Source organism: Lolium perenne, chromosome 4 (assembly GCF_019359855.2).
Source record: "Lolium perenne isolate Kyuss_39 chromosome 4, Kyuss_2.0, whole genome shotgun sequence".
Taxonomy (NCBI): domain Eukaryota; kingdom Viridiplantae; phylum Streptophyta; class Magnoliopsida; order Poales; family Poaceae; genus Lolium; species Lolium perenne.
Genome location: NC_067247.2, coordinates 8,416,763 through 8,438,643, shown reverse-complemented (window position 1 = coordinate 8,438,643; position 21,881 = coordinate 8,416,763). Strand labels below are relative to the sequence as shown.

Here is a 21,881-nt window from a genome sequence, read left to right as displayed (position 1 = left end):
GTCTTCTCCGTGACATAATCCACGGGGTAGCTTCCTCCACATCCGTCAAGATGCGAGGAACCGACACTGCTTCTTCGCTGAGATGGGGCAGCATCGGCTTGTGGATTCTGTAGAAACAGCGGCTGATCAGGTGCCCTCTGATTTCTCTCAAGAGCCTCCACCCAACAGAACAACTCCGTTACAATTTCGGCTTCCTTCTTCTTCTTTCGCGAACGGCTTCTATAAGTGTCAGCGCTGTCCGGCCACGCTTCCTTCATGGTGAGACACTGGCGAGCTCGTACCCGTCCAACATGTTCGGGGTTCCCTGCAGCGAGTGTCGGCTCGTCATTCTCTCGATCGGGAATGTACTCTCCCTTTCTCGACCTTTTCAATTGCATCTACAAGCTTCGGTACAATTGCCTCAATTTTTTCCTTCCATTTTCCCTTCGCAACGATCAACCACTGTCTTTGGGTCCAACCACTGCCCCATGAGCGAACAACGAACTTGGACCGTTCGGGCCAGTCCCATGTCTGTGGAGTGATTCCATGATCCATCAGTTTATTCTCAAACGCTGTCCACTTCGGAATGGCACTCTTGTAGCCACCTGACCCCAAATGATGCGGAAGTTTCTTCTTTGCAGCATTTTCGGTATTTTTCTTCGATCGGGACACAAACTTAGACGATTTCTTATACTCCTTAAATGCGGCCCAGTGATCTTTTATCTTCACTAGATTTTTGGTATTATCATCGAATACTGGATCTTCATTCTTATATTTGTCCCATAAATTTTTCTTGAAGCTCTGGAATTGTATGGTCATCTTCTTCCATGTCCATTCCTTGACTTTATTCTTCTGGCCTTCCGTCATGTCTTCCGGTAGGCTGAACTTTGTCAGTAGCGTGTCCCAAAGAAATTTTTTCATGTTGTCGTTGACATAAGTAGCACCACTCTCCGGGTTCTTCGGCTTATGCCACTCTTGAATGCTGATCGGTACATGGTCCCTAACAATAACTCCGGATTGACTTGTAAATTTGCGGCAAAACTCCTTGGGCTCCACTGGTTCACCATTATCCTTGAATGCCGTGAGGGCTAACCTGCCCTCGCCCTTTAGCACCCGCGTCGGGCCTCGTTTTGTTCTAACAGACTTGCTCGATGATCCAGAAGGCTAAAAGAAAAAATTATTCGTTAATAAGTGCAATACAAATAAATGAATGCATCTAGGGATGAACACAGACTAATTGATACATAGATATACACCTCGCCGGAGTTTGTGATGGACACTTCATTGTCTTTTCTAACTTGTTCAGACTGAAGTCCCTCGCCAAAATCATTCAGAAAGTCTTGGTACTCGTTGTCATCTCCATCGTCGGGTTCCGGACCACGGGCACTCTCATAGATCAATCGCTGCACCGCTTCTTCCCCCTCCTCATCTCGGACGAAGGTGCCGTCCTCCATACCTCAATGTCACTGCAAAATTAAGAAAGCAATTGTATTTCATTCATCATGTAATGATCATATAACAGATTGCTAGATGGATAACAATTGAAATGAAGAAAGCAAAAAAACCCTAACGGACCGCCACGGCCACGGACACGGTGTTCCCCCTCCTCCTCTCGATCTTCTCTCTATGTCGCGGCGGCACCGCCACGGACTCGGCACCGCTACAGACCCTAACCCTAACACTCGGCGCTCGTCCTCTCGCTCTTCTCTCTATGTCGCGGCGGCACCGCCACAGACTCGGCACCGCTACGGACCCTAACCCTAACACTCGGCGCTTCTCCTCTCGCTCTTCTCTCTATGTAAACCGATTAATAGCGAAACCATAGAGTGCCGGAACACCTAGTGATAATGCAATGGCATCATATTGCTAATCGTTTGTGATTTGCCCATTTTCCATTCTAGTTATTTGAATAGCCATCTAGCATAAGAACAAGAAATCTTGAACAATGACTTGAAATTAATTAAGGGGCTTAAGATAATGTCAGATTCCTGCTAAAAATGTAGCAAACTAAGAACGAGAACAACATGTATAACCCATATAACCACCTAAAAATTAACTTTTTCATCAACAAATATACTGCCTCGACGGTAGGTGATCTCTGAGCTCCGCCGTCCATGTCATCTGCTCCCACCCAGGGTTCACGCAGTCATGACCACAAGAAGCACATTTCTCGCAAAGCCGCCGGTGCTTCTCCCGTCTGCCGACCACCGCCGCAAAGCCGAGCTTCACCTGCAACCTCTTGTCCTCAATGCAAGCGTCATCGTCCGGCGCCACCTTGGGGACGGCAGCGAGGCACTCCTCGTGGAGGCAAATGTTGATGTGCAGCCGGGCCTCGCTATGGCAGACGGGGAAGTCGACTTAGTCCTCCATGGCACGGCGCCGCAGCAGCCTGCAGCAGCTCTCGAGGGTCCTCACCTCGCTCGGCTACAACGAGATGGCGTCGACCGCGCCGCTGCTCGTCGACGAGCCGCCGCTCGCGAGGTGGCCCGGGGCGATCACAGTCTTCGCGGCGCCCGACGCCTTCCTCCAGGCCTCCTGCCCCATGTGCTCGCGCCACCACCTCCTCGTGCAGCACATCGCCATGGGCTACTACCCCTATGCCGAGCTCGCCTCTGCCGCCACCATGAAGATCCCCTCCGCCGCCGTCGGCCTCTGCCTCAAGATCGCCTCCCAGCGGGGCCCCTTCGGCGTCGACTTCCCCGTCTGCCACAGAGCTCGGCGCCGCGGCGGCATTTTGTCGAACACCTGGCCGGCCCTGGCGTGGGAGGTGGGGAGCGAGCTAGGCTGCAGGCGCCGTCGAGGTGGCCGAGGCGTGCGGAGGCGAGGTGGCCGCGGCGTGCGGAGGCGAGGTGGCCGCGGCGTGCGGAGGCGAGGTGGCCGCGACGACGAGCTCCGCCCCCCATGCTCGCAAGAGGAGAAAGGGAGGGAAAGAAGGAGGAGAGGGCCGGGGAGGTTACCTGCGGGCGGCGGCGGCTGCGTTGGCGGTGGCGGCTGCGTCGGCGGCGGCGGCTGCGTCGGCGGCGGTGGCTGCGTCGGCGGCGGCGGCTGCGTCGGCGGCGTCGGCGCGCGTGTGGGTGCGTCGGCGGCTCTCTGGTTTGTGCGTCGCGCGGCTAAGGGAGAAGGGATTTGGGGATTTCGTCGCGCGCGGCTAAGTCTAAAACAGGGGGATGGGCCTTTAGTACCGGTTGGTACCACCAACCGGTACGAAAGACCTTTCGTACCGGTTGGTAGGTACCACCAACCGGTACGAAAGACCTTTCGTACCGGTTGGTGGTACCAACCGGTACTAAAGGGTTTTTTTTTTGTTTTCTTTTTTCTTTTACTGTTTTCTTTTCTTTTGCTGTTTCTTTTTTCTTTTACTGTTTTCTTCTTTCTTTTCTGTTTCTTTTTCCTTTTATTTTGTGTTTCTTTTCTTTTCTTCTCATTTTCTATTTCTTTTCATTTTCTATTTCTTTTCTTTTCATTTTCTATTTCTTTTCATTTTCTATTTCTTTTCTTTTCATTTTCGTTCCCCTTTCTTTTGTGTTTCTTTTCTTTTATATTTCTTTTATATTTATTTTGTTTTCTGTTTCTTCTTTCTTTTCTTTTATGTTTTTTTTCTTTTCTTTTGTGTTTCTTTTCTTTTCTTTTTATTTTCTGTTTCTTTTCTTCTCTATTTCTTTTCTATTTCTTTTTCTATTTCCTTTTGTTTTCTTTTCTATTTGTTTTCTATATCCTTTTTTATATTTCTTTTCTATATATTTTCTAATTCTTTTCTATATATTATCTATTTCTATTCTTTACTCTTGCCACGACGCCGTCCGCGCGGGAAACTTTCCCGCCACGTACGACGGAAAAAGGCGGGAAAGAAAGGGCGGGAATAAAATTTTATTACGATTGAACTCGAATTAAAATACATAGCTTAACTGAAAATTAAAGATACATGGCCAAATTCTACTGTTGGAGTCATTCAGTCATACTCGTGCCTAGCCCTGTAGTAGTCGCCACTGTAGTCGTCGTAGTCGCCGTCATCATCGTCGCTGGCATCGGGGTCGCGGTACTCTCCGGTCGGCGGGTGAGCATGCGTGGGCTGGGACTGAGGGTAGCGCAGGCGGGGGCCACAGTAACATCATTACACAAAAGTGATTTCCATATTGAGATACACAAGTTATGATCCCTATATGTAGCTAGCTAGTCTTCTGAGTTTTCTTCGCTCGTTTCCCTTTCTTCTTACTGCGACGCAACCATGGACAATCTTCATTGTTTAAGATGATGCTTGGGTCAATTTTTACCTTGAAGGGTGGACTATCGTCAAACTTATTATAATCTTCTGACATGTCTGTCTTGTCCTCTACTCCCACGATGTTTCTTTTTCCTGAAAGAACTATGTGCCGCTTTGGCTCATCGTATGATGTGTCCTCTTGCCTTTCTTTTCTTTTTTTCGGTTTGCTAGACATATCCTTCACATAAAAAACCTGAGCCACTTCACTGGCTAGGACGAATGGTTCGGTGTCGTACCCAAGATTCTTGAAATCCACTGTAGTCATTCCGCATCGCGGGTCTACCATGCCCGTCTTTCGGGTTGAACCATTTACACCGGAACAAAGGGACCTTGAAATTAGGTCCATAGTCAAGTTCCCATATCTCCTCTATGTACCCATAATATGTGACCTTGTTCCCATTGCCATCTTCTGCATCAAAGCGGACACCACTGTTTTGGTTGGTGCTCTTTTTGTCTTGGGCGAAAGTGTAAAATGTGTTCCCATTAATCTCGTACCCTTGAAAAGTCGATATAGTAGAAGATGGTTGCTTGGCCAACAAGTACAGCTGCTCGTCATCGGTGACATTCATGAGACGTGTTTGCAACCAACCGCCGAAAGTCTTCATGTGTTCTCCATCAATCCAATCTTCACGTTGCTCCGGGTATTTAGAGCGTAAGATCTCCTTGTGTTCCTCTTTGTACGGAGCCACCAAGATGGAATTAAGTAGAACTGTGTAGTGTGCTTGAGTGAAAGAATGTCCGTCCATACACGTTGCTGATTTCTTTCCTAGCGTGCCTTTTCCACGCAGTCTCCCCTCATAGCGCGATTCAGGAACACCGATCGGCTTAAGGTCAGGAATAAAGTCAACACAAAACTCAATGACCTCCTCTCGTTCCATAGCCCTTGGAGATGCTTCCTTACGGCCTAGCACGGTTATGAACGTACTTCTTTAAGACTCCCATGAATCTCTCAAAGGGGAACATGTTGTGTAGAAATACAGGACCGAGAACGCCAATCTCTTCGACCGGTGAACTAGGAGATGTGTCATAATATTGAAGAAGGATGGTGGGAACACCAACTCGAAGCCGACTAGACATTGGACCACATCCTTACTGTAAATTTTGTAGAGTAAGTGGATTGATCACCTTCTGAGAAATTGCATTGAGGAACGCACATAGCTTCACAATGGGTACTCGAACATTTTCCGGCAGAAGCCCCCTCAATGCAACCGGAAGTAATTGTGTCATAATCATGTGGCAGTCATGAGACTTTAGGTTTTGAAACTTTTTCTCCGACATGTTTATTATTCCCTTTATATTCGACGAGTAGCCAGACGGGACCTTGATGCTACTCAGGACTTCAAAAAAGATCTCCTTCTCCTCTTTGGTAAGAGCATAGCTGGCAGGACCTTGATACTTCTCTGGATTCAGGTTGTTTCCTTCGTGGATACTTTGCTGGTCCTGCCGTGCATCCGGTGTATCTTTTGTCTTCCCATACACGCCCAAGAAGTTTAGCAGGTTCACGCAAAGATTTTTCGTCACGTGCATCACGTCGATTGCAGAGTGAACCTCTAACAATTTCCAGTAGGGTAGCTCCCAAAATATCGACTTCTTCTTCCACATGGGTACGTGTCCGTCAACATCATGCGGAACAGATTGTCCGCCGGGACCCTTTCCAAAGATCACTTTTAAATCCTTGACCATATCATATATAACTTCCCCATTAGGGCGGGTAGGCTTCGTTCGGTTATCCGCCTCACCTCCGAAATGCTTTCCTCTCTTTCTTACGTGATGTTGTTTTGGAAGAAATCGACGATGCCCCAGGTACACATTCTTGTTTCCCAAATAATTACTATCAGTCTCACCTAAACAGTGTGTGCATGCATTGTATCCCTTGTTTGACTGCCCTGAAATGTTACCAAGAGCAGGCCAATCATTGATGGTTACAAATAACAACGCTCGTAGGTTAAATTCCTTTTGTTCGTGCTCATCCCACACAGGTACACCTTCGTCACGCCACAACTCTAAAAGTTCTTCAACCAATGGCCTCAGGTACACATCAATGTCGTTGCCGGGTTGCTTCGGGCCCTGGATGAGCACTGGCATCATAATGAACTTCCGCTTCATGCACAACCAAGGAGGAAGGTTATAGATACATAGAGTCACTGGCCAGGTGCTATGACTGGAGCTCTGCTCCCCGAAAGGATTAAAGCCATCTATACTTAGACCAAATCTTAAGTTCCTTGCGTCATCTGAAAATGACTTGAACTCTCTGTCGATTTTTCTCCACCGCGACCCGTCGGCGGGGTGTCTCGGCATCACATCTTTCTTACGGTCCTCTTTGTGCCATCGCAACAACTTGGCCTGCTCTTTGTTCTGGAACTAACGGTTCAACCGTGGTATTATAGGAGCATACCACATCACCTTCGCAGAACCCTCTTCCCGGGGTGGACTCACCCTCAACATCGCCGGGTCATCTCGCCGATCTTATACCTCAATGCACTACATATCGGGCATGCATTCAAATTCTCGTACTCCCGCGGTAGAGGATGCGATCATTGATGCATGCATGTATCTTACGCACCTCTAATCCTAGAGGGCAGACAACCTTCTTAGCTTCGTAAGTGCTAGAGGGCAACACGATCTCCCCTGGAAGCATATACTTTATTAATATCAGCAACTTTTCAAATCCCTTGTCGAAGTACCATTCTCTCGCCTTCCATCGCTGCAATTCCAGCGTGGTACCCAGCTTTTTCTGACCATTTTCGCAATTTGGGTACAACAGTTTGTTGTGATCCTCTAACATTTTCTCCAACTTCAACCTCTCCTTTTCATTTCCGCAGTTCATCTTCGCATCAAGAATGGCCCGACCCAAATCGTCATCCGGGTCATCAAAAATCGGCTCATCGAAAATGAGCTCTTCTTCAGCTTCGTCTTCCCCCATTCTACTACCACCGTCTTCAGTGAATAAGCTGGGATAGTTGTCACTATCCTCTTCTTCTTCGTTGTCTTCCAATATAACCCCTCTTTCTCCGTGCTTGGTCCAACAATTATAGCTGGGCATGAAACCATTCTCCAGCAGGTGGACGTGAAGGGTCTTCGAGGTAGAGTAATCCTTCATATTCTTACAGGAACTACATGGACAATACATGAAACCATTCGACTGCCTGTTTGCCTCAGCCACGTTGAGAAAATAATGCATGCCAGTAATGAACTCGGGATGGCACCGGTCACCGTACATCCATTGTCGACTCATCTGCATTTTATATGTATATCAAAAATCATTAAGTACACAACATCATGGATATATGAGTGACCAACTTAATTAATATTCAAGTTCATCACATAAAACTAAGTTTTTTTTATAAAAAAGAAGAGGCTCACCGAGGTTGTACGGTGCCGGCTAGGGGACGACGCTAGCGATCGACGGCGGTGAGGACGGGGATGATACTAATTAAAACCTACAAAATATACCATAATTTCAGCTCAAATTGATTATAAAAAAGTAAAATCCCTAACTTAGGCATTTCATCAAACACCTTGCTAGCACTAGAAAAATAGTACGAGTTAAACTACCAAAGAAATGAGCTAAATTAGGAACGCCGGAAGAAAGGATGATATTGCTAACCCTTGGATAGATGGAGGTCGTTAATCTTGTTAAAATGGTGGAGAAAAATAAAGATTATTGAAGTGTGAGAGGTGGAGAAAAATTTAGAGTGTGAGGAAGAAGAGAAAAATGAGAGCCAGCAGGGGGCTCGGGACGATCTGGGCGATTTTGATATGGCTGGGTACCCTTTGGTACCGGTTCGTGTTACGAACCGGTACCAAAGGTCCAGCCCGGGCCCCACCACGCGTCTGAATTTTGGCCGAAGACCTTTCGTACCGGTTCCTAACACGAACCGGTACGAAAGACCCTCCCAAACCGGTACCAAAGCTCCTCGCCCACCTGAGCCCTCAAACCGGTACAAATGGCCCCATTGGTACCGGTTCGTAAGGGAACCGGTACCAATGGCTTAGATGGATGAGAGGTTTTCTACTAGTGCATCTAGTTCTTTTCCGTTCTTCGCCCGCTCCCCGCATGCACGATTGGCGTCAAGGTCCCCGGAGTACACATTGCTCGGCACCTGTGACGATGCCCGGCTATGTGCTGCTCTACGGCGAAGTCCAGCACTCAGTGTTGAGCTGGTTTTGTAGCTTAAAATGCCCTATTTTGGTGCATGAATATCCCGCATGGACTTGCCGGACTGCTCTCTTGTTTGCCTCTCCCGAGGGAACTAATTTAGCTCCTTCTGACTTTGTGATATCTTAGTAGTGGGCTGGTGTAAATGTAAGAATATGTATAGCCTCCGTGGTAAGGGTTTGTGTGTTTCAGTGAAGACCTTTATCCTGTCCTTGTACTATATTTTTAATATATATATTTCGTTTTACTTATATTTTCAAAAAAATCACAAGTTAACAATTTCAGATGTACTATTTCAATTTTCATTATTAAAATATCGCCGTAATCTTTCACAATCATTGAATGTTATAGTCTTTTACGTATACAAATGGTAGGAGCTTTGGATCTTAGTTAGGATATTTTAATTCGAAACCTGAAAGTTGCACTTTCCGTGCCTATATCTAGTTCACCACGCTGTTGTTGGCAAGTGGGTCTAATGAGGAGTCTACACAACATACGAAGGTGGAAAACCACATATTTTCACAATTATATGGTACTTTGGACACATATAAGTATTCTCTTATATATAAAAAACCACATACAAGGTAAAGATAGCATTAGCACAAATCCTCACAATCGTACATTATTGTATGTTGCATAGTACCATCTATTGCAAGATAGATCACATGTACCACACTAGAAACAAACTACAATCCGTAGCGGGATATGTGCATGCAGTGTTGCGGACTGTAGAACTTAATCGGCTTCAGATGCTGAAAAACAGCGAGCTACCCAATATTCAAGGGAAAGCTGGTCGGAACCACATCGGCACCTGATAGTTATGTTCTTGCCCGGAGTAGTTGATGAAGGAAACATTGTCGGCAAGATCCTCCAGACTCAGATCTATGGCAATAGCATCATCATCGGACACATCAGCAATGTATACATGATTTCTCTTTAAATCTCCAGAGGGCAATGACACGGGAACATAGAATGGATAGTTTGACCCTACAAATAAGGCCCGGTCACCAATATCACGGATTTCTTCTATGCTTTGGGTATCCATGTCCACCTCGTGAATCACAGCCCCATCCACCGGGAAGTTCAAATGGCTGCTATCAAATGATCGTCTACTTACCCATCTAAGAGGAGCATAGTCGCCATGCGGGCTGACAATAAGAATATTGCCGTTGACAGATGGTGCTAGAAAAAAATCAAATTCCTTCCACCCTAGAATGTCAACACATGACCTTAGCAGTAGCTTAGGGTTTTCCCCTCCTTCATCCAAACCCCATGACCACAAGTTTCCGCTCCTACAGATGGCGATAATTTTATCTCCATACATTATAGCATCAGAATAATTCAGCCAGGGCTCATCAGGATTCTCCAATGTAATCCAGTGATCATTTCCGGCCATAGTATAAGCAAGTATTCTGGCTGATATGGCAATGGCAAAATAATCATCAGGTTCAGCTTGAGTGGGAGCACGACAGAGTTGTACGTGGTCAAATGAAGGGTACCCTTGCAAATTGTCAGGCAAAGTGATGGAATATCCTGTGATAGGATTCAGAAGCTTGAAGAAGTTGCCTTCTTGACCAATGGTCACTATCCATTCATCTTTGCCGCCTATCCATCTCTCATATCTCAGACCCTCCACCTCAACCGAGAAGAACTCCCTTGACAAGATATTATTGATAAAAAACAAACCTCGCTTCCAATCATCCGGGATCTCATAGCCTCCCTCGGAGGGAGAAGTCAGTAGGGTAGGAGCACCAGGTTGGAGGCGACGGTTCTCAGTGTACACCTCTGCCCAAGGTCTACAGACCAAAGGGAAGCTGAGGATGTCGAAGGCACCAAGACGACCAAGAATGATACGGAACATATCAAGTGGAAGATCGATCCAATCAACGTTTTCATCTGCAGGCAAACCATCAGAACATGGTTAAAGATCAAGCCCATCAGTTGTGATTTGTGAATGATCGACCAACCTGCAGTAAGGGCAATATATAGTTCTTGATAGATATGATCTGGATAGGAACGTACCAGTGTGATCGAAATCTCCGAGTTGATTCTCCTCCCCGTTGATCTGAACGAGAAACGACCGTGATGGTGGAGCCGGGCGCCTCATCTCCTCCCGTATCTCTGACGAGTGCACAAGTTCCTGCGCGTTCTCCGCCGCGCCCAGACCCAGAGCTGCAGTCGCAGGTGCTTCCTCCACGCCGTCATGGTGCTGCGCATACATGGGATTCATACTAGCTAAACCGCGCGGCTGCCTGATGCGTGGAAAGGTGCAGATCGACGGAGTTCGTGTGGGACTGTGGACACGGTTGCTGGGTAGCTTGCAAGATCGGTGGTGGCTCTGGACAGCAGCGACGATGGGGTATAAATACGGCGCAAAGGCGATCGCGTTCGGATTCGGACGCAACGGTCGCCTGGCTGAGCTGTGTAAACGCGTACAGTTCAATGCTTGTTGTTTTTGGCAAGGCCGGATAACTCCATTCCATTTGTTGTTTTGCTGGATATAGAAAGAAACGTTACTTGGATTTATATGTTCAGATGGCAGAAAAAAATCCCTTTTTTTTACAAAAAAAAACATGTACTCCGTATGACAAACGTTTAGTCCAAATATGTGCAAAAAATACACGTGGGGATTAAAACGATTTTATAACTTTAATGGAGCCAAAAATAAAACTTATTTGCTTCGAGGACATGTAAATAATATTAGTTTCAATCCGCGTCTAAGAACCGCATCGTCCCCCGTTCAGCACAACCCTCCTACTCTTCTCCCCCGCCGTCATCGGCGTGCGTCGACGGGCAAGACCCGGACGGTGCCGGCGGCAGCGCCCCCTAGACTTTTCCCTCTCGGTGTTGCGCCTGCGCGGGGTAGGTGCGGCCGGGTGGTGCTCTTCGGCCGGCGGCGGTTCGGCGTGAGATCCACACGTCGGGTGGGAGGAGGGGCAGCGGTGCCGTCGTTGCCGGCGGAGCGACGCAGACGGAGGTGCTAGGGCGGCCTTGTTCGGCCCAGATCTGTGGGCCTAGATTGGGGCCCGTCAGGGCTGGACGGGACGTTTTCCCCTGGCGCGCCGGGGAAGCTCCCTGGAGGTAGAGAAGCACGGCGGCGGTGGCTGAGTGGCGGCAGTGCCCTTGCCGGCCTGCTGCAGTATGGCCTTGAGGACTTTGTGGGTTTGTGAGGGCCCGGCCGGGCCAGTGTCGGCCTGGTTTGATCTCGCTGTCATGTCCGGTCGGTGACCGAGAAGGCGATGGAGGTAGTTCCCTGCCGTGTGGCTGAGGTGTTGCTACCCCTGACCCGGCTGCCTCTTTTCTCTATGTTTAGGCCTTGCTCCAGTGACTACAACGAGATGGTGACGATGACTTCAAGACCGCGATGGTGTGTGCAGGTGGGTGACAAGTTAGGTGGAGCACGTCGAATCGTCCGGGTTTGTGGGTTTGGTGGGCGGGAGAAATCCTGGTTGGCATGCCCGACACCGACGTGGTGACTCCTGCGGGTGTCGCCCTACCTTCCTGAAGGGCGTCGGTTGTCCCTCTTCCCCAATCCCTTCCGCATATCAGGGGAAACCCTAGGACTAGTCCGGGCAGCAGCGACGTTTTTTCGTCGCTTTCCTTGTTGAAGATGTTGCATGATATGCGGCGCTTCGGCATGTTTGGAGTGTGGTGGAATTCTCCAGAGGACACAGAGGTGGCGAGTCGTCTTGTTCTTGTCGAGCTACCGGTGTTGGCATTGTTTTCTTTTTTATTTTTCTTTTGTTCTTTTGGGGTTTGGTTGTGCTGCGGCCCAACGTGCTTGTTGTATCGGTTGATTGCTATATTAATATAGCGGGGCGAAAGCGTATTTTGAAGATCAATATCATTTTTTCCCCAAATACAGGCTCTTGTAGACAAGTACGACATTCATAATTACCATGAGAACTAAACACTCTGCACGATCCCTAGTTATAAAGTGTTGGGAAATAATTTTAATTCAAAACCTAGACCTTTTCTTGGATACCACCCTAGGTAGATAATTATTTAAACCATGCGTGTATTTATAGGGATGAGTGTATATATGTTTTTGTGATCGTCTACTGTGTTTCACAAAGAAAATACTCAAACCCTAGTAAGAACCAGCTAGATCATTGGCACGAAGAAGTCACACAATAAACAATACCATAGACATTACTTGGGATCGGGGATAGCTACTCTCACTATCGAGTTCCCATCTAGCCGGCACAGACAGCCATCCCTGCTGATCTGGAACCAAAATCGATGCACAACTACCGGATCACACAGTGCAATGCTGGATCCGGACGTGGTGCATGATCAGAGAAGTAAAGGTATCTCAAGCTTGAAACATGTCAACACGACTGCTTGTGCAACATATTTACTTAGTTTTGTTCTTCTCGTCGGTACCCTCACTTTCGTTTCATGGTTCTCGCTAGTGCTCACCCTGCCGCCACCTCTCTTGGACCTCCTTTGGCACCGCTCCATCGCCACTGAGGCCAGACTAGGTGTGTGGTCCGAGATGGGTTACAAAGCCAGCATCGGTTTAAATGTTTATATTATCATAAAAAACTCGAAGAACAGAGCATGAAACTAAAAGCAATCGTTCCAGAGGCATATCTATGTCAGACGTGGGAGGAGAGCATCTCCCTCCTCTATCAATTTTTGGGCATGGTTGATAGTCTAATGTGTGCAAGATCGAGATCTGTGGCGCATCGGTGGCGGTGGGGGCGTCCTTGGAGGAAAGCTGAAGCAGGTGGCACGTTGCGAAGGTGGGCGGTATTGGGGGAGGTCTTAGAGGCATGCGGAAGTGGGTGGACGGTTGCAGAAGTAAGCAGTGGTGGGGGCGGCCTCGAAGGCACGCGGGAGTTGGCTATAGGTGGCGGAAGCGAGAAGCGTTGGGGGCAGCCTCGGAGGCGCTCGGACGTGAGTGGCCTGAGGGCGAAGAGGAAGGTCAGCCGGAGGAGCCATTGTGTCCGATTCCGGGGAGGGACAAATTTATAAATGAAGAACACACCTACGATCTTGGCATGTCGGTGGCAGTGGGGCGGCCTCTGAGGCATGTGGAAGTGGGAGGAAGATGGGTGCGGCCTCGGAGGCGAGTGCAAGCGGGTGGATATGGGTGCGGCCTCGGAGTCACGCGGTGGCATCCTAAAGCGGGTCGTGCATGGACAAGGAGAAAGGTGATAGCTTTTTTGTTTTAAAAGTTCCTGGCGTTGGAAATACCGATGCCAAGGTGGATGGGTGTGAACACTACCGGAGATTCCGGTTTTGAGTTTTCTAGGTATACACGGCAAAGGGGTTGCAGAACATGGTAAAGGCTTTGCCGTGTGTCGACAAACGGCAAACCGTATACAACCTAAATTGGGACTGCACAAATTATTTGCCATGTGTTTCGAGATGTACACTATTTAGTGTTTGCCGTGTGTATTTTTGTGCTGCACGACACATAAAAGTTGACTTGATGGTTTGGACGGGCTAACGGTGCTCAATAGTTTGTCGTGTACCAAAATAAAACACACCACAAAGATTCAAATTATGTTGTGTGCCTAGCGTTGTGCACGGCAGTCACTCGTGCCACCCCCTTACCGTATGTCGAGTGCATCAGGCACTCGACAAAGACACCACCCTTTGTTGTGTGTCTAGTGGGACATGTACATAGCAAAGTAGCGAAGCCCGGCCTTTCTCCATGCGCTTATTTGCGAAAAGGGTGTTCCTAGGTCGGATGATCGGCTTCCATCTGCACAGATTCGCGTGGTTTCTCTACCGTGTGTGCCAAAAAAAATATTTTTTTCTGTTTTTCCTTAATCCCTGCATTTTAACAAACAAAACGTATAATTTGACAACAATTTCACATGACTCACAAATATATGACAATAAATGATCCAAATATGGTGCAAACAAGTTCATAACTCTATAGGTGGTACCTCATTTCATAACTAGATCACTTATAATGACTTCCCGCGAAGGTTTCCCATTTTTCTGATTTTTTTATTTCTGATCAAAATGAGGCCCACGTGAAATGAAGTTTCGCCAAAACTAGCGTGGGGGCACCAGCCAGAAAACACACTACACCGAAAGAGAACCACACATAAAATACTATGTGTACGGCAGGAGGCCGCAATGAGCATCATGGATTCTCAGAAAGAAACGGTTGAGCCTGCGTGGGTTCCTCAGCATCACAACACTCCTCTGCGTACATACACCCTCCGTCCCAAAATATATGGCATCTAAACATTAGTTAAAATTCAAATCTTACTAACTTTGACCAAATATTTAGAAAAACATATCTACATCTACAACAAGTGCTAGGGAGAACTTAGAGAGGAGAACAATAATGGAGAAATTGAACTAACGAATCCGAGATCTTGATCCCAAGAGTTTCTCTCACTTAGAGAAAGAATTGATTGGTGGAGATTGTAGATCTAGAAATATGCAAGAATCATAGGAGAGATGGGAGAGGAAGTAAGATTTTGAGGTTCAACAATGGAGTAGAGAGAGGGATCAAAGAGTGGTTTACCTTACCTTATCAAGGAGGAAGAAAGGAAATTTATAATCCAAGGAAGAAAACAAACCATTTGAGCGAATTCGGGCGACACAAACATATGGTAAGTTCGGCGATGCCGACCCTCATGACGGATGGTCTGGCGGACCAGAATGCTCGCCTTGCTACCAACACACAAGACTAGGATGACTCAAACCGGCAAGCTGGTTTACTTGCCAGTTTGAATCCAGTGAGCCAAAAAATAGTTCGGTGGCCGCATATACCAGAAATCCGGGAAGTTGCTGGTTGATTCCTGCGGTACCCGTTTATATGCCGGTTTTCGTAGAGCTCCTTAAAATACAGTTTATCAAAAGAACTAATCTCTCATAATATTTCCAAAATAATAGGAATCATCAAAGGATATTTGTACATAAATTTAAAGGTGAAATCTCTCAATACGAAGAACCAGTAAAAACTTTCAAAAATTTGAAAATGCAATAAAAGATTCATACAATTTCTGTTTTCGATGTCCTTGGGCTTGTTGAAAAGCTAGCAACAAGCTCAAGAATCTCTCCCAAGATGCAACAATAATAAGTGGATGCAAAGGGTTGATCTCCCTAATACGATGTGATCAAGTTATCCAACTGAAAGCTCCTCTTTATAGTGCGACTATCTATCTTATTACTCAGTCTTCTAATAACCACCTTAAGACCGGTTAAAGAAAAACCTATCAAGGTCATAAATTTTCCTTACGCATCCCGCTTGACCTTGGTGATGATGCTTCATGCTTCATTCAAGACACAGGGTTTCACTTGATCATTGTTGCTTCGTGAAGACTCGCAATTTTCTCTACCATACACCACTATGGGATAGCTTCATTAAGGCATATCCTAACAAGTCCATCGTCGCTAAATGGATGACAAGTTTCAAGCATATGATTTTCTCGAGATGTTGATCTTGAATTTCCCTTCTCAACCTTGATGAAAATCACCACAAGATTTTATCCTCTCGGGAGATATATGAGATCTTATTTTTTATGCATGCCCATGGCAAAATACCTAACCCACATAGACAACATAAAGACACACACATGATAGGTTAGTTTACAAAGATTAATTGACAAAGCTTACCGTACCACAAGATCACATGCTCCCATGTGGTACATTCTTTATGCTTCATTTGTTGACCAACTTGAATCTAATCTTCACTCCTAGTCTTGTTCAATCTTGTAACCCCTCATGCTCTATCGTAAGGCATATAAATAACACTTCATTTGATTGCATGCCCTAAATCTTGGTCAAAAATAGCTCAACTTAGGAGTTTATATATCATGACCCTGACTTAGAGCTATATTTTGAATTTTTTCCTTTAAATCAAACCCTCAAGAAGTTGATCATGCATTGATTAACACATAAGCTAGAGCATGGATAAATTGAGTTCCACATATGAATTCCATCAACATTTTTCTTCTTAATCATATCTGATTCTTTTCTTCAATCCGATGATCTTGATGTCAATCCTGAAGATATATCTTTATTTTCATGGAATCCACACTTTAATCCAACACATGGTCTTCCTCTTACACCTATGAAATATTTCTTATAAACTCAATGAAAACATTGATCCATAGCGATTGTAATTAATTACCAAAAATACACACAGGGGCAATGTACACTTACAGCCCCTGTATTGTAATTGTAATTGGTGGCTGACTTCGGCTTGTTGGGTCCATCTCAAAAATTCTGAAACGTGCTCTATGAAGTTTCCCTTTTTGAGTCATGTAGTTCACTAAAAGTTCAAAATAATAACATAAGGTTTTTCTACTAAACAGAGTTAGAACCAAAATAATGGGTATATTTTGGAAAATCCCCAAAATAAATATTAAAATGATTCTAAAAGTAGATAAGATGCAAATATGTAATATAACACCATAAACTACAAAATATTGATGTAATTACATGCATCAGTAACCTAAGAAGTTCTATCCGATTTCCTCCCGAATCCTTCTTGGGAGTCCATTTTTTAGCAAATGCCTTGCTCAACTCAGCGAGATGGATATCACTGGTGATTTGTTCCTCCGATGGAACTCTATTATTTAAATAAGACATTTTTAGGCACTCGACACAAGAACTATTCGAGAGAAAAAATACGGAACAGATGAAATAAGACATCATACGGAAAAAATATGATCCAAAGGAACAAATGAAATATTCGAGAGAATACACTAGGCTACTATTGGGCCACGGACAGATGAACAAAAACTTTTTTACTTTGTATTCCTAGGATCTAGCTGAGGTAGAAGAAGGATTACCACAAGACACGTAGGTTTGGAACTTAGTGAAGCGTGTTAGGCCAGTGTGACCATCAATCCGATCCGATCAGATGATCTCATCGGAGTGTTGATCATACAAAACCTCTGTCGGTATCCGTACGTACGAGGAGGAGCTCTGGCGATACAATGCTAGGTCTCGTACGACGCCTAGACTGAGTGGAGGCGAGTGATCTTACCGTGTCCCTTGGGCAGCCAACACTCCACTTTATATAGGGGGTTAAGTGTGGGATTTCAGCGCACTTACCAAAAACCCTATTTTGGTCTCTGCAGATCAACCTCCCTGGCCCATTCCTGGTCCATCCCAAGTCCAACTCGTCGACTGCATTTCAGTCGGTTCACATCTGAATCGCTCCTCACTCTTAAGTGTGTGATCCTACAAGCTCATGCTGACTTTGTTACGATTGGATTCCAACTACCAATCGATCAAGCGGTAGTGGATCCTAACAAATGGTGAAGAATCCCAAGTACCATAATCATGACAACTAACATTTTAATGTGACTTACGTCCAAGTCCCTTTTGCCTCACAATATACCTTGTCAAGCTATGGGCGAGTAACTGACATCACTTTCATTGGTCAACTCTCTTCTCGGTCTGCAATATGTGATTCATTTGACTAATTCTTCGTCGACCGCATCAGTTAACACTTTTAGTGGGCCATGCATGGCCATTCTTTCCAAATCATAATATCCGAGAGGGCCAAGAGAATATCTCTCGAAGGCCGAAGGAAAAAAATCACATCTTGGCAATCCATGTCACACTACTTGTTTCTCAGTTGACCCGAACTCTATTTTATAACTGCCTTGTTATAGAACCTAAGTCGGCTGATCCACAACTCAGATCATGTGATCACCTCAGGTCTAAAGATTACAGTGATTAATACATGCAAATGACGACTTGCTCATTGTATCTTAATGTGGGTCTGACTCACTAATTACTTTAACCAGCCCCGGGTAAGTTGGATTAGCAACTAGTAGAAAAGAGGGCTTCCATCCCAACCCATTAGTCCCCAAAGATTTTGGCCCGGTACTAATGGGGTCTCATGACAATTCTCATGATAAGTGGAACAAAGTCATCAGCCGACTTGCATATTAGTCTAAGTTGTGTGTCTAGCACAACCTCGATGACTAAGTACATTTTAGTATGAACAACATAAATATATAGTTCCAAAACAAAATTGCATATACGGTGAAACCTATAAGAGGTCATACAATTCTCTATGGCATATATTTCCAATATCTATAGGAGGATATGAGGAAAAATAGGTGGAAACAAGTTGGCGGCCGAGTTGGAGGGAACTCGCTGGGGGAAGGATTTGGTGGGAAGAATTTGGTTGAACGGAATTAGCATGAAAACAAAAATCCCTTTATTATGAAGTTAATATATTTTTTCCATTACCATACATTAATTTTTTTGAGAAACATGATACACATGTAAACTCTCACAAATACGTACATACATTCACCCCATAGTAAGCACAATCTACCCCTATGAGCATCTCCAAGAGACTGAGCCCAAGAAACTGATTTGGTGGATCATGAGTTTAACATAGTCACCACAGACGCCTTGCTATCGATGGGAACATCGTCTCCCATTAAAAAATATTATGTCTTTCTAAGACACCAAAGTGTCAAACCTGGGGTTTGAATTCTGGTGGGCGGGGGGGTGTCACTGCCCTTAACCATCCAATCACGGGTTGATTCTCTTACCATACATTAACTTAACATACATCATTATGTTGAAAAATATACATCACAACATTAGAACTGAAATTAAGATACATCTCTACACTACAACTAAAATTAAGATACACCGATACAATATAACTGAAACTAAGATACATCTCTATTAGGGTAGAAGTATCATGGTCCCGAGTCCAACGTGGTCATTTCCTGTCTCGTCACTACATTCTTCCGCTCCGCCTCACTACATTATTTGCCATGCGTTTTTGTCATTGTCGTGTTGTCTTTCTTTACCGGGCGTTTAATCGAGCCTTTCCCGTGCGGTCCTCTTTGTCGTGCGTTTCATGTGTGCTTTGTCGCTTTCTTTGCCATGCGGGTGGCTCACGGCAAAGAATCGCTGCACGGCAGTGCTTGTTTCGTCCAATACGATTGGCGTGTTTTTCTGCAAATTGCAAAAAAAAACACGTATTATTTCTGAAGTTAAAGGAGAAAAATATTTTAAAAAATTAGCCCTAATATGTAGTTATGGTCAACACAATTAATTAGCCCTAATATTTAGATCCCTAGTAATGTGAAACATGGGCTTGTGACCTGCAATAAGTTGGGTTGATGAACTCTTTCTGGACTCCCAGTGCATGAGTGGGTGATCTAGTATTGTCCTTGCCAATGTTTTAGCGACAAACCGATTATGAAGACGATTGGCCACGCCATATCCCAGGTATCTAGTACTGTATTCATAGCACACTTCAGATCTCAAGAGGATATGGTTTCAGTTTTTAGTAGACAACCATGGAAAATGGGCTCAGATAATTTTCTAATGGACTGGTTTGATCCAAATGATGGTGCAAATTCAAGTAGTGATTACAAGTTTGAGTTCATTTTAGTCACTATAAGAGCCTATGGAATACCTACAAATAGAAGATCTATTAGTCTGCTAGCAGACATTCTGAATCAAGTGGGACAAGTATCAGAATTTCACATATTGCAAGAAGCAAATTTGTTCACAAAGCAGGACTATATATGGGGAACAGCCAAGTTAAAGGTAAACAAGCCTATAAAGGATAGAGCAATTGTCTCTTATGCTGATAATTCTTCTGGCTTAGCATATCTGCATTATGAAAAGATTGGAAGAATTTGCCTCTTCTGTGGAATCATGTTCCATAATATGCAGAATTGTACCATTCGGAACAATCTCATTTCTGACAGAGACAAGAACAGGCAAACAACTTCAGATATTCCAGTTCAGAGATTTGGATCTTGGGTAATTGATGAAAATCTTGTCCCTGCTCAAGTTATAATGGATGCTAGAATGGTCAATGCAGGAACCAATCAAAGAGGAAATGCTATTCTTAGCAGATTGCAGCGTATGTTTGCTGAAGATCCAAAGGGAAAAAGCAAAGTTTCAGAATCAACACCAAATAGGATGAACAGAATAAATGTTGCAGGGGAAGTGCATTTTGGTCCAAGGAAAGAGACAGTCAATACAGGTCAAACCGACTTGACACTCGCCAACATTTCGCACACTGTTTACGCAGGCAGGCAGCAAGAGAAATTGATGGCAAGTGCAATGCATGCGGGACATCTAGACAGATCTCAATTTCTACCGCACCAAAAAAGTCAGGATTTGCCTACTCATGTCAGAACCATTGAAGTACCATCTACTACAGTGAAAGAATTTACAGCTCCAAAATAAAATATCACTACGATGAATGATTTGGCAAGTGAGAACACACAAATCAAAACAGGAGAAGCCACTACAGGAGATATAGTTCAGGGTAGACATGGTCTACTTTTGGGTCAACAAGATAGCTCACGTTTGGACCCTCAAGTAATAGTACAACAAGTGGGGCAGCCTAATGCCTCGTCCTCAATCCCAAATACCCACGGTCAACAAAGGAGTACAATACCTCCCTCCATGACTGAAAACCTAGCTCTATTGCAGCATAACTCCAGTCAAATCCCCCAGCCTACTACCATGCCTCCCCTACAATTCTCCATGGATCACAATGCAAACAATACTCCTCAAGTCCCTTCCGCCGCAATTCCTATGCCAGACAACACGGAATCTTCTCCGCCTATGCAGAAACCCTCTCCAAAACGCCCTGCTCAATTCCCATCTCCAAATTCGCCGCCACTTGCAAAGAGGGCAACACCTCCGGCAGCGGCAGCCCATGACGAAAGCCAGCAGCAACAGTCGCAGCAGATCCCTTCCACAACCTCAGAGGCCCACTCCCAGCCACAATCCAGCAACATGCCGCCACTTGACACCATCCCAATCCCACCCGGCCAGACGCGGGTCAATGCCGGCGCATCTTATGAACTGAATGCCGCCGCTCGAGCTGCTTTTCCGGGACGACAAGAGATTGGAGATGGAGGAAGAGGGTATCTGGACCAGAGAAGGACATCATTGCCAGCAACTGGCGATGGGAGTGTAGCAGCAAATCCTGTCGGATCAACTCTTGGAGCCGACTACACCGCAGCAGGGAGCAGGCCTCGCCGTCGGCCTACTGGATGGGACATTCCAGATCCATCCCAGGATGGAAATCAACTCACATCTGCACATGGGATTACTAGGTATCAGTATGGAGCTGCAACTTGGACACGTTATGCAGGCACCAATCAGATGGATCAAGGCGGGCCTCATCGCAGAGGTAGGCGTACCAATCTGGATCACCTGGGATACCCCTACCCTCACTCACATCGCAGATCGCCTGCAAGATCATATTCAGCTACTCCATCACCACCAGAACATGATCCATGGCCAGTGCGACCGATTTCACCAGCTTCGTCAGTGGGCACACAGGACTCTAGATACCAGAAGGAATGTGGTGATGACATTCAATCTCATACCCCTACTGAAGCTTATTTTCAGCGTCAGTCGAACAGTGTTCAGCAGAATCAGGGAGCACGAGCAATGGAACTTGATGAAGGGCATTTGGCGCCAGGCCCTGAGGCGCCACAGGCGCCATGAAGGCTTTAGGATGGAACTGCGGAGGCATGGGCAAGAGCC

The 21,881-nt window shown here is 45.7% G+C and overlaps 1 protein-coding gene across 1 annotated transcript; it reads right to left on the bottom strand.

The window, feature by feature from the left end:
- Positions 1 to 9,177: 9,177 nt before the first annotated feature.
- LOC127346533 (uncharacterized) lies at positions 9,178 to 10,620 on the bottom strand. Its single transcript, XM_051372826.2, has 2 exons — positions 10,422 to 10,620; positions 9,178 to 10,295 (listed from the first exon to the last, which is right to left on the bottom strand). Exons 1-2 carry the CDS (start codon positions 10,618 to 10,620, stop codon positions 9,178 to 9,180), a joined length of 1,317 nt encoding a protein of 438 aa, XP_051228786.1.
- Positions 10,621 to 21,881: the final 11,261 nt, after the last annotated feature.